Source organism: Homarus americanus, unplaced genomic scaffold (genome assembly GCF_018991925.1).
Source record: "Homarus americanus isolate GMGI-L3 unplaced genomic scaffold, GMGI_Hamer_2.0 scaffold21978, whole genome shotgun sequence".
Lineage (NCBI taxonomy): Eukaryota > Metazoa > Arthropoda > Malacostraca > Decapoda > Nephropidae > Homarus > Homarus americanus.
In genome coordinates, this window is record NW_024725629.1 from 87,997 (window position 1) to 101,487 (window position 13,491).

The 13,491-nt window shown below is 38.0% G+C and overlaps 1 protein-coding gene across 2 annotated transcripts in view; it reads left to right on the plus strand.

Moving 5' to 3' along the window:
- LOC121865264 (WD repeat-containing protein 35-like) overlaps positions 1-13,491 on the plus strand; it is an 88,832-nt gene that overhangs the window by 25,225 nt on the left and 50,116 nt on the right. For both annotated transcript variants that reach the window (XM_042364621.1, XM_042364622.1), the window contains exon 2: positions 7,176-7,336. In XM_042364621.1, the coding sequence (XP_042220555.1) occupies positions 7,176-7,336 (161 nt within the window). The remainder of the gene's footprint in view (positions 1-7,175; positions 7,337-13,491) is intronic.

The following is a 13,491-nucleotide window of genomic DNA, read 5'->3' on the forward strand; positions in this document are numbered from 1 at the left end:
TTAAAGTAAATGGAAAATAAGCAAACATGTTATTTACCAAGACCCTTCCGTCTGGCTCAGGGTGAGATGGAGGGGAGATAAAGAAGGCTATTTATAGCCCATCAGAAGTGGCTAGTACCCTAATGCACCATAAATAATTCATTGAACATTCATTTTTTGTACATAGTATATTCAGTATATATATATATATATATATATATATATATATATATATATATATATATATATATATATATATATATATATATATATATATATATATATATATATATATATATATATATATATATATATATATATTTGTGTAATAAATGTATGTAGTAAGTACATACTGGTAACCTTTTTCACTCAAATCCTAATGAAACATCACAATTAGAATACGGTGGTTGCTGTTGAACTACATGTTGTATAAATAGTCACACACACCACCGAGACGAGGGAACACTCCCACCACGCTTCAGTGACGTCACTAGTGTTTACACTACACCAGCGAGTATAATTTGATGACATTACTTGAAGTGAATTGGCCTTATTTTAAAAAATCAAGGATGGTTGGTAAAGGACTACTGAGTCAGTGGGTAAGTGTCACATTTGGGGTACTGGTCTTATACAGCAAATAGAGCTCAAAAGCTACTTTTTAAATGGAAATTTGGGGGGGCGTCTTATGCACCCCGCCGCCTTATAGGCCGTATACGGTATGTTATAGCCTGGATGAGATGTCGACTGTCCTTCTCTCTCCTTCGGTCGGCTTTGCTCTGCCTCAGGGGAACGAGAGCATCCGCCCCTACTCCGACAACTGCTGCAGACATTGACTATGAGGCTACAGTCACTGAATGCCGCATAGATCTGCGGCTCAACTAATTTAACACAGATAGGATAGCTTCTTATGTATTAGGATATTTAATATTAAGGTAAATAAATGGTGGCGAAGGTGTGGCTATTGGGGGAGGCTGGAGGCCACGTTTAAAAAAAAAAAAAAAAAAAAAAGTAGTAGTAGTAGTAGTAGTAGTAGTATGATGTGTGTGTGTGTGTGTGTGTGTGTGTGTGTGTGTGTGTGTGTGTGTGTGTGTGTGTGTGTGTGTGTGTGTGTAACACACACACCCTCCAACACCATCATTCAATTACGGTCCTCCTCACGTTTTTCCAACAGGAGTGGTATTGTTTCAACATGTTACAGCAATTTTCAAATCCTCTAGTTTTTGTGTCCACCTTCTTTGCCATCTCGAGTCCCCTAGAGTTCCTACACCCAAACTCCTCAGTATTTACTCAACGTTCATACTTCCCAAGTTCACCTATGTTTCCCCTGCCTTGTCTTCCTCCCTAAATGTCACACAATGGAAACACCCTTCCAACTCCACATATCAAGAAGCGCTCGTTACACCGACCCTCTTGGCTCTCTCTTATCATCTGTAAATTTAGGATGAAGCTTCTGCACCATCCTCGACACCGGCTCCTGCTTGCACCTGAGATCCCTCGTCTGCGAATTGGTATTCGACCCTACAACCGCATCCAGACCATACGAGCACATACTTATCACTATAAGAACAACCCAATTCCACTATTGTAAAAATTATCAACAACTCGTAGTTAACCAGAGTTCACTCCCAGCCAATCTTATTTTTGCACTGTTACTACGTTGAATTTCCCTGTTGTATGGCCTTCTCCCTTTCTTGTTATTATATCAGCTGCTCCTCGACTTATGACGGGGTTAGGGACCCAAATCTAGGCCGTAAGTTGAAAATGCTTAAATAATACATAGAATATCTAAAATGGGTGTCTATTTTTCTTCTCAGCACCACAAAGCTCTCACTTTTAAGCGTGCCAGCCATTTTTAAATGAATTACAAACAAAAATTTTGTCAGTACACAGCGCAATCACTGACGTTGGGACTCGAAAATACGTAATTTGACAAAATTTTGGTACGGCTGAGGCGGTCGTATGTCCGGGTGGTCGTAGGTCGAGTATGTCGCAAGTCGAGGAGTAGCTGTATATCATATTTGTGTAACTTATGTTACTTGTATATTATTTGTCAATAAAGTGACCCATTCCCCAATTATGTAATTGTATATTTTCAGCCTTTTGGCTGCAATGTTCTTTCAACAAACTGTTATCATTATTATTATTAGGATTGGCCACTCCCATCCTACACATAATTACATGTTTATGAGTGGAGTTGAGCGACAGGCCCTTCGTTGCAATTCCGGTCACAATGACTAGAGTAGTAGACAGTCAACCATATCCTAGTTGACTGGAGGTCTTTTAATCTTGAAATGAGAGACAATTCCTTGAAAAATAAATCCATAAAAAAATATGGATAGATTGTAAGTTATAATAGGGAAAAATAGTTCTTCATCTAAGGCATGTGCTATGTAGCCTTGCATGCTTCTCTGTGCCCAGCAATCCCTTGGTGGAAACTGGGCTTTTTTTTTTTTGCCCTCTCTGCTTGTCAGAGGGGGTGAAGCATCAGCTTTTATTAATTTGTTTTAATTTATTGTAATTATTATTTTTTTATATAAGGGATATCCCCTAATTCTTATACAGCACTGGATGGTCTATTGGTTCCAGTACAGTGGTTCCTCGGTTAACGAAGGGTTCGGTTAATGAAATTTCGGTTAACGAATTACCTTCGATAAGAATTTTCAATTCGGTTAACGAACAAAAATTTGAGTAACGAAATCCTTACGAACATCACGTTTTGTTGTGAGCGTCAGCTGATGGGCTAGTTTGTCAATTCAGTAATCTGTTCTATGTTTATATTCGTTTCCAGTGGAGGAAATGTCAAGAAAATTTTGCTCTTTAATATTTGTACAAAATGAATACTAAAATTTTAGTCTACTGCACACTATTGCATGTTTACATTCAAATTAATCACTCTCTTATAAGAATTCCAGCAATGTGAGTTATATTCTCCCCGGTCACTTCTATGAAATTTTATAAGCAAAAACCAAAAACTCAATCTAAACAACATAAATAAACAAATATATACTTCACTAGACCTTCGGCGCTAACTGTCAAACATGTCACTGTCACCCCTCCCTCCCTCCCTCTCCCCCTTCCCAGCAAAGGTTTGATGGTTATACAGTACGCTTTAAGTTTTTATCTTATATAATATCAAAGACTAAAGTTAGGAGAATATAATTTGCATTGCTGGAATCCTTGCAAGACAGCGAATAATTTGAATATAAACGTCATATATTTTGCACAAGAGATAAATATTGTAGTACATTAATGTACGGTAGTACATTTTATGATGTAAAGTTTTTCAACTGTATTTTTAGGTAGATTTACATAAATTTCTTCATTTATTTTCATCCATTTACATGCACACACCATACTAAAAGAAACGTAAAAGAAATAAATGACCTTAGTACAAACCTGGAGTATACATGTACAGTTGTACCCCACTTAACGCGGTCAATAAAACCCAGAGGGTACCGTGTTAAGTGAAAACCGCGTTCAGTGAACAACAGAACATATGGGATTAATTCCAATAGAAACCGGCCCGACCCCCAAACTCCACTTTTTGACGACACATAACTATGTTGTAGTAAAAACTTTATCTTAACTTTATGATGGTATGAAAAAACAAGTAATATAGAAGAGGTTAGGTTAGGAAAAATAAAGGTTAACATAGGAAAAATAAAGGTTAGGTTAGAGAAACTAAAAGTTAGGTGGAACACTTATGGTAGTAGAAGAGATGGGTCGGCGTACGGGGATGGAGGCTGGTTCCGAGGCAGAGGGCAGGCTACTGGCCCTCAGGTGAGTCACTATCACTGTCATCCACACTTGTCAGGGCCTCCCTGACAAATCCCTCAAAGTCATCTTCACTGTCTCTACCTCTGTCACTATCACTGGCTTGGGCTGGCTGTGTTGGGTTGCGGGCGAAGAACTCGGTTATGCTTTTTTGACGGCTGGTGTTTATGTTGTCTTGGTACACCGTGATGTACGGCTCCATAGCCTGCACCAGCCGGATATGGAAGACTTCATAGCGGTCATCGTCATTGTCGTGGGAAAGGACGGACTTCATTTTCTCTGCACACTATGGCACACTTAATATCACTATGACTTAAACTGTGTTCTTCGGAGAATGACGCACCTTCTTCCTCCTCTTCACTGACGTGATCTTCTTCCAACTTCTCGTCGGCAGTCACTTCAGGATCTCTGATCACCTCCAGGATGTCTTCGTTGGTGGTCTCGGAGAAGCCTTCAGCTGTAATATTGAGCGCAGCTTCTCTGGCAAGGTCCACTGCTACTGCAACAGTCTGAACCTCACCAGTCACAGGTTTACTCGTCTTCTCAGCTGGTATGCCATGCAACACATGTCTCCATGCGTGACGAATCGTAGCAATAGTCAGCAGATCCCATGCCTCCACCAAGAAGTCTACAGCTTGTTTAACGTTAAACTTCTTCCAAAATTGTTTGACGAGAAGTTCTTGAGTCGCCACCTCTTGTTCCTTGTCCTCGTCGCTTTTGCTCTCGCTGTCGGTGTCACCCAGCATACGCAACTCATCCTTGGTGTTGGTAGAGTCGTTCAGGAGCTTGAACTTCTTTGCAGAGTACGCAGCTTTCACATTGCAAATCAACTCCTGGTCCATGGGCATGCGTAGTGTTGGGAGGAAGGAAGACCACTTTTACGTTGGGGTGACGATCCATAAGTAGGGGCGAGTGTCCAGGTGCGTTGTCAAGGAGCAACAAAATATTGAATGGAACATTCTGTTGCTCGCAGAATTTCTTCACGTCAGGAACAAAACAGTTGTCAAACCAGAAGAGGGACAGAGAAGAGGACATCCACGCCTTACGTGCGGTTAGCCAGTGGACATTAAGCTTGTTCATGTCCATATTCTTGTAGGCGTGCGGCTTGCGGGCTGTGTGAATCACCGATAACTTTGGTTTACAGGTACCGGAGGCAGGCATTGGTGGTAAACAGGACGGTGATGCGTTCCTTCTGCAACTTCCGACCCCTTACCTTGCTGGCAGACTGGACAACGAAGGTCTTGGAAGGTAGCTTTTTCCAGAAAAGACCAGATTCGTCCATGTTAAACACCTGGTCGTCAGTGTACTGTCCTTCCTCCATAATCTCACGTAAGAACGGAGGAAAATCTCTAGCCGCCACACGGTCAGCACTCGCTTCCTCACCACCAATGTTGATGTTGGTGATCTTGTTCCTCTTCTTAAACCTATGCAGCCAACCAGAGGAAGCATTGAAGGGTTTGGGCTCTGCAATTCCCAGCTTACGTGACACTGCTGCGTATAGCTCACGTGCGTACTCCTGCACTGAGCGCGTGTCCACCGCCATGTTGCGTCGCGCCTGACGAATCAAATAACTCACCAGCAAATTTTCCACTTTTGCCAGCACCCTGTTCTGGCAATACCTGATAGATGAAGCACCTGCAGACTTTGTGATTTTCATGTGCTCTTTGATCTTGGCTGCATCCTTCTTGTTCGTGCGAATCGTAGATTCGTTGACGCCATGCTGGCGCGCGAGATCAACTTGCCGTGTTCCTTTCTCCAAATCTTGAATAATTTGGTACTTCACCTCGTAGCTTAAGGAACGTCGTGTCTTCTTTGGCTTAGTGCCGCTGGGTCCAGGTAAGGAAAGGTCTCTCTCTGGTGGCGGTGGTGGTCCGGCGGAAGCCATTTTACGGAACAATGGATGCGCGTTTACATGGTGTGGCCTTGAGGGATGAAACTGCCACGGCTAGGTCAAGCGTCGTCTTTCCTCCCTCCCTCCCTCCCCCGGGTGGACACGTCATAATACTTTAAGCCAATTACAGCTAGCAGCAGAGGGGGGTAGGGATGCATGGCCAATCACAGGTCTGATACGTCATATGACGTCAGTGATAACGCAACAAAGACACACACTGCGCAACCTTACCGCGCCGCTTGCCCAAGCGGAGGAAGGAGGAGGGAGAGGCGAGGAGCACAGGCAGGCAGGCGGGCGGGTGGCGGGTGGGGCGAATCTAAAAATAGCGTCGCGCCGGACACTCTCCGCGTATATGTGGAAAAAATCCGTGTTAAGTGAAAGTTCAGCTCTGGCGAGGCACATTATACGGTAAGCAGCTAAGTGAAACGCGTTAGGCGGGGAGTAATACTGTACTGTACTAAATCATTACGGTACTAAAATTTTTATGTCTAGTGCAAATTATAGCTTGTTTATATTCGAATTAATCACTATCTTACAAGAATCCTAGCAATGTAAATTATATTCTCCCAAGTCATTTCACTGGCATTTTATAAGAGAAAAGCTTAGTCACTTAAGGACTGTTAAATAAATACACATGAGACCTTCGGCTCCAACTGTCAAACATACCACCTCACCTCCTGCCCCCTCCCTCTCCCCCATCTGCCCAGCCAGGGTTTTAGGCTTACAGTTTTTATCTTATATAATATCTCAGACTAAAGTTAGGAGAATATAATTTGCATTGCTGGAATCCTTGCAAGACAGCGAATAATTTGAATATAGGGTAAACATCATATATTTTGCACAAGAGATAAAAATAATCACCTGTAACACATTACAATAGTGATTTAAGAGTAAGAGTGTATATGTACGTATATATACTGTGATTTATGGGGGATTTAGGGGAATTTTAGGAGTGTTTCTGACTTTATGTATTTTTGGTTTTACTGTACTTTGTATTTACTTTTCTGTGAGCTGGAACCAATTACCCAATAAATATCCCATTGAAATAATGGATTCGGTTAACGAACGACCCTGTGGAACGAATTGTGTTCGTTAACCGAGGGACCACTGTACTTGTCTTTGAGACTAAATTCTATAAATCAATCAATTATAGATACAAACAGACAGCCCAGCACGCTAGGAAGACAGGTTCTCTGTAACATGGGTTTAGGTGAGGTAATGACCTAGGAGTTAGGGAGTTATGTGCACTGTGGTTTCATGTCATGTAGTGTGTCGGCATTATTTTTATTTATTTTTTTCCTAAGGCCTCCAGTAATAGATCACTCATGCTAACTGACAAGTGTCACTGGCTCCATGCCATTGGGCTTTTTTTTATCACATAGCTTCCAACAATTCAAAAAAATTTTGTAAATGTTTTCAGGTTTTATCAATGGGACACTTCAATAAATAGCTTTTACAGCAACACTTACCTGATCCTTGCCTGTACAATACTATTTATCTGCTTAAAATTTTGTATTTACATTTTTTCCAGGTTATGTTGATGCTGCCATGAAAACTTGTCTGCACTTGAGGGAATATGATGGGCTTCTAGACCCAGAAGATATCTATGCTCTTCTGGCTTTGGCCTCTTGTGCTAACAGGGCCTTTGCAACATGTTCACGAGCATTTATAAAGCTGGAGGCTTTACCTGAGGTAACACTTTAACCCTTTCACTGTGGCTGGTAAGTACAGTGCATGGCTTCTAGAATTTTTCCATTCACTACCACTAGTAAATACAGGCAGTCCCCAATTTGCAATATATGAAGACCTGGTTAAAAAATTCCGAAGGTACGTACTAGAAAAATGGTCCCATGCTTAGATAACCAATACAGGACTTATAAATATCTTCTTTTTTTTTTCTTTTTTTTAGCATCAAAAGATGGTGAGGTGCTGAAAGAGGCATTTCAGGGCTTCCCTTACTGGAATTGATCAGTTTCTAAGCAGTCATGTGAAGCATTATCAAGACCTGCTGCTATTATTATTATTATTATTATTTTGGTGTTATTTGGAATTGAGTATGACGATCATCCAGCTATGATAAAATAATAAGAGTTATTAGGGATGTCACCTAGGTTGGTGAGCTTTGAGAAGACTAAAGAGGCCAATATGGGACCTGCAGGATCGTCCACATTCGTTGCACATCTAGAGGGCTGCATCTAGTGCAGCAGGGGTGGTGGCAGTGTCTTTCTGGCATTGGTGCTTGTCTGCCTCAGTTTGTAGTTGGGCTAACTCAAAAGTATTGACACCTTCTCATGTGGTGCTCCTCCAAGCATTACAATGTGGAGTAATTGACTCCCAGGTGAGGGGATTGATTTGGCACTTTTTCAGGTTTGTCATAAGACTATCCTTATACCTTTTTAATTGCCTGCCTGCGTTACATTTACCGTATATCTCGGCTTATAAGACGGAATTTGAACATTAAAAAAATCTGCCCAAAGTTAGGGGGTCGTCTAAACCACCAAGTATAAAATTCTTACCTCTTAAATATTGTGGTTTAGTTTGTCAAGAGTGGTGATGGAAACATCTTAAGCCACTCACAAGGTCTTACCACTAATTATTTTATACTGAAACTTACGTTTGGCAAGCTGGATTCAAATTAAGATTACCGGTATATTAAAATAATAAAAATGTATTATAAACCTGTCTAACATACCGTAAAAGAGAATTATACCCCTGTAATAAACACGGCTATCATCACACGCCCCCCCCCATTTGCCAGTGAGGAGACAAGAAAGGAAAAGTGACCGCGAGATTGGGCTATTTTTAGCCGTGGAGGTGGTCAGTAATGCATATCGGTATATTTACTGATAATAATACTTAAAATTTATTTTTTTACAAGGAATATTCAGTAAATGACTGCATTAATTCTTGAAACTACTGACAGTTAAATACAGACGCTTAAGTGACGTCACTAGTGTTTACACTACACCAGCTGGTAACATTTGATGCCATTACTTGAAGTGAATTGGCCTTATTTAAAGTAACTCACCATAAATAAATACAAAAAAGTAAAAAAAAGATCAAAAGTGAGAAATAATATACTGTATGTATGTTGTGTTGTCAAAGTTAGAGGAACAATTCAAACTGCAATTGTGTGTAAATGAGGCAGAAAGTCAGGTCAGCGCTGAACCTGGGACTTGGTCACAATTTTCGTGATGCCATATGGCAGCAGGGTCTACCATTAGACAACACATTATGCTTCCAATATCTTCCCAGGCGGTAGTACCTACCTGTTTGGTAGCTGCCTACTACCTACACAATTTTTAGTAATATTACTTTGATACATGATAAATTAGACAATGAAAATAAACATCAAATTTAATTACCAAGACGCTTCCCATTGGCAGCTGTAAGAAGAGGGGGAGATGGGCTATTTTTATCCCGTCTTTGTGTCTGAAGTGGCCAGTAATACCATATATTTACTGATCATAATACTTACGGTATCTCCTATAAATAATTAATTTAAAATTTATTTTTTACATAGAATATTCAGTAAATGACTTTTAAATAAATAAACAAATAATTCGGTAAATCTATTTCAAGTAAATGGAAAATAAGCAAACAAATGTTATTTACCACCACCCCTTCCCTCTGGCTCAGGGTGAGATGGAGGGGAGATAAAGAAGGCTATTTATAGCCCGTCTTGTGTCTGAAGTGGCCAGTACGCTAATGCACCATAAATAATTCATTTAACATTTATTTTTTGTACATATATTTTGTTATATACATACATACATATACATATATATATACATATACATATACATATATATATACATATACATATACATATATATATATATATATATATATATATATATATATATATATACTATATATATATATATATATATATATATATATATATATATATATATATATATATATATATATATATATATATATATATTATATATCTATATGTATGTATGTATGTAATAATAATAATAATAATAATAATAATAATAATAATAATAATTAACGGTTTATTGAAAAAGTTTGCAGCCCGAAGGCTGAAAATACACATTGGACATAAATGACTTATTACATACATTGGTGGTTTAACAAAAGCCTTCATTAGAGAAAGGTAAAGGAACATACAGTGAACATTCAGATTAATGTAGGTGTTGAACAGCAAACACGTAGTGTAGTAACTCTCTCCCAGATGGTGTTAGGAGGGACCTAATGTGGTGTAGTAATTCCCTCACAGATGGTGTTATGAGGGGCATCACGTGGTGTAGTAATTCCCTCACAGATGGTGTTATGAGGGACCTCACGTGGTGTAGTAATTCCCTCACAGATGGTGTTATATGAGTGAGGTGTGGCCCCAGGCCTTCCTATCGTAGACGGATTAACACATCGCCGGTTGTTGGGTCTCACGGGCCGTTATCACTGGGCACCTGGGACCTCACTGTGTGAAGGTTAACTTGAATACGACTTTTACTGTTGAGTTGTTCTCACTGACTCAAGCACTGTTCACCAATGTTCACCTCTGTTTAACACTGGTTCCATTCCTTTCCCAAATGAAATTGCAACTTCTGGCGAGAACCTGTTGATACTCCAGTGGGGAGAAGTGGTTCAGGGGAGGGGGTTGGTATGGGCCAACTTAACAGTTGACCTGGCTGCTCCGGGAGGAGCGCCAGGTACGTCTTGACCCTTCGGTGGTCAAGGATGTATGTATGTATGTATGTATGTATGTATGTATGTATGTATGTATGTATGTATATATATATATATATATATATATATATATATATATATATATATATATATATATATATATATATATATATATATATATATATATATATATATATATATATATATATATATATATATATATATATATATATATATATATATATATATATATATATATATATATATATATACACATATATGCTGATAACCACAAGGAAAGAAGAAAACACGAAGTTCCCAAGCGCTTTCGTGTAATTCACATCTTCAGGGCTGAGTACAGACTAGAGAGAGTAATACAAATCAAGTTGTATATATACAGAGGAGGGTGAGACCAGGTCCACAATGGTCAGGTATTAGGTAATGACCCTACTAATCTTTAAATAGCACACAACGGTTGGTGGTCAGGTCAGATGGTCAAGTGACCCGGCCTTCTCACCTGATCACAAATCTTCTTAATTACAAAATTGTCCAGCTTGTACATGCCATTACTCAAATTCATGTTGAATGCTTCGGTATGTTTAATAAGACTAGATTCTATGATGTTCCTACTGTCAATTGACTTACATGGTAAAATTGAGGAGGCATTATCCCAGTCAATGCAATGCTTGTTATCCCTCAAATGAACAAACAGAGCATTTGATTCCTGGCCTGTCCTAACACTGTATTTGTGTTGTTTAATTCTAGTTGCAAGATCTTTACCTGTCTGGCCTAAGTAAAACATATTACATTCCTTGCAAGGAACTTTATAAATGCAACCAATTGTGTTGTTGGAGGAGTTCTTGATTAACATTTGTTTAACAGTGCATGAGATTTAAATGCCACATTGACGTTCCAGGTTTTTAGCTGTGCAGGAATGTGTGAGAAATTTTTGTGAAATGGTAATATTAAGATATTCTTATGGTCATGGGTGGGCTTGGGGTCAGTTCTATAAAAAGTTTTCTTAGTAATGTTTAAGCATTTGTCTATGAAAGATCTAGGGTATTTAAGGTTTGAGCCAATATTATATATATATTTGTATTCCTCATCGATGAATTCCGGACTGCAAATTCTCAAGGCACGTAAAAACATTGTTGAAAATACTGACTGTTTGACTGTATTATGGTGGGCAGAATAATAATGAATGTATGAACACACATTAGTTGGTTTTCTATAAATACTGAACTTAAAAGTGTTACCTATTCTGTGTATCAGACAGTCTAGGAATGGCAATTTACAGTCTTGCTCTAATTCCACAGTGAATTTGATGGGGGGCTAAGTTGTTAAGTTGTGGTAGGAAAGCTTTTAGGTCCTCATTACATGGCCAGAGACATAATACATCATCAACATATCTAAACCAGACTGCTGAGGGTGGTAAAATATTACTAATAGTTTTTTCAAAAGAATTCCATATATAGGTTGCTTAATACAGGTGAGTGGATTACCCATTGCCATACCAAATTTTTGAGCATAATATTCCCCATTGAATTCGAATTTGCAATCCTTAATACATAGTTTGATGAGTTCGATAAGTAGTCTTTCATATATATATATACAATTTATTACCCTTAAGGTCAATTGAACCCAGAGGGTTAGCGTTAAGTGAAACCGCGTTAAGTGAATAACAAGACATATGGGATTAATTCCAATAGAACCCAACCCCGACCAAACTCCACTTTTGACGACAAATAACTATGTTGTAGTAAAAATAACATCTTAATTTTATGATGGTACATGCACACAATTAATACTTAAAATAGAAATACAGTCGCCAAGTTAATGTCCATTCAAATAATGGACTCAACTCCTCCCCTCTCACACTGCTTTGGGAAACCACTAAATTTTAATAAATAATACCTCAAACAAAGTTAGGATAATACAATTGACATTGCTGGATTCCTTGTAAGACCAGGAATATTTTGAATATAAATGTCATATATTTTTCACAAAAATAACATAATTACCTAGAGAACAATTTTATAAATTGTATGTTTTATACAAAATATATGTTGTTTATATTCAAATGATCCCAAATTATAAAATTCCAGCAATATGAGTATATTCTGTGGGATAATTTGTATGAATTTTATGAGCTAAAACAAATATCTACAGTTAATAAAAAAAAAAATATTCTTCAACACTATCTGTCAATCAAAGTACCCCACCTTGCCTCCCCCTCTTCCAACCGCGCGGTCAGTCCCAACCCTCCCCCCCACCAATCCTCCATTCAAGAGTTTTAACATTTAGTATTAAATAATACCTCAGATTAAAGTTAGGATAATATAATTGACATTGCTGGATTTGTAAGACCAGGAATATTTTGAATATAAATGTCATATATTTTGGACAAAAGATAACATAATTACCTAGAGAACAATTTTATCTAAAAATTGTATGTTTAATAAAAATATATGTTGTTTATATTCAAAATGATCACCATATTATAAAATTCCAGCAATGTAAAATATATTCTGACCGAGTAATTTGTATGAATTTTATGAGCTAAAACAAATATCTTAGTTAAAAAAAAAAATAATTCTTCACCGGGTAACAGATGGTCGAGTCGGTCCGTCCTCCTCCCCCACCCCCACCAACCGTCCCAGGAGATGTGTGGGATAACCACTAATTTTAATAAATAATACCTCAAACTAAAGTTAGGATAATATAATTGACACTGGATTCCTTGTAAGACCAGGAATATTTTGAATATAAATGTCATATATTTTTGGACAAAAATAACATAATTACCCAGAGAACAATTTTTATCTAAAAATTGTATGTTTATCACAAAATATATGTTGTTTATATTCAAATAAATATAAATTATAAATTCAGCAATGTAATTCTGGAAGTAATTTGTATGAATTTTATGAGCTAAAACAGGCAGTCAGGCAGGGTGGCGGGTGGGGTGGTGCGAATCTAAAATAAGCTCTCAGGCGGACACTCACCGTGCTGTGGAAAAATCCGCGTTAAGTGAAAGTTCAGCTGGCAAGGCACGTATGCAGCAGTTAAGGTAAAACTAATATATATATATATATATATATATATATATATATATATATATATATATATATATATATATATATATATATATATATATATATATATATATATATATATACCCCGACTTA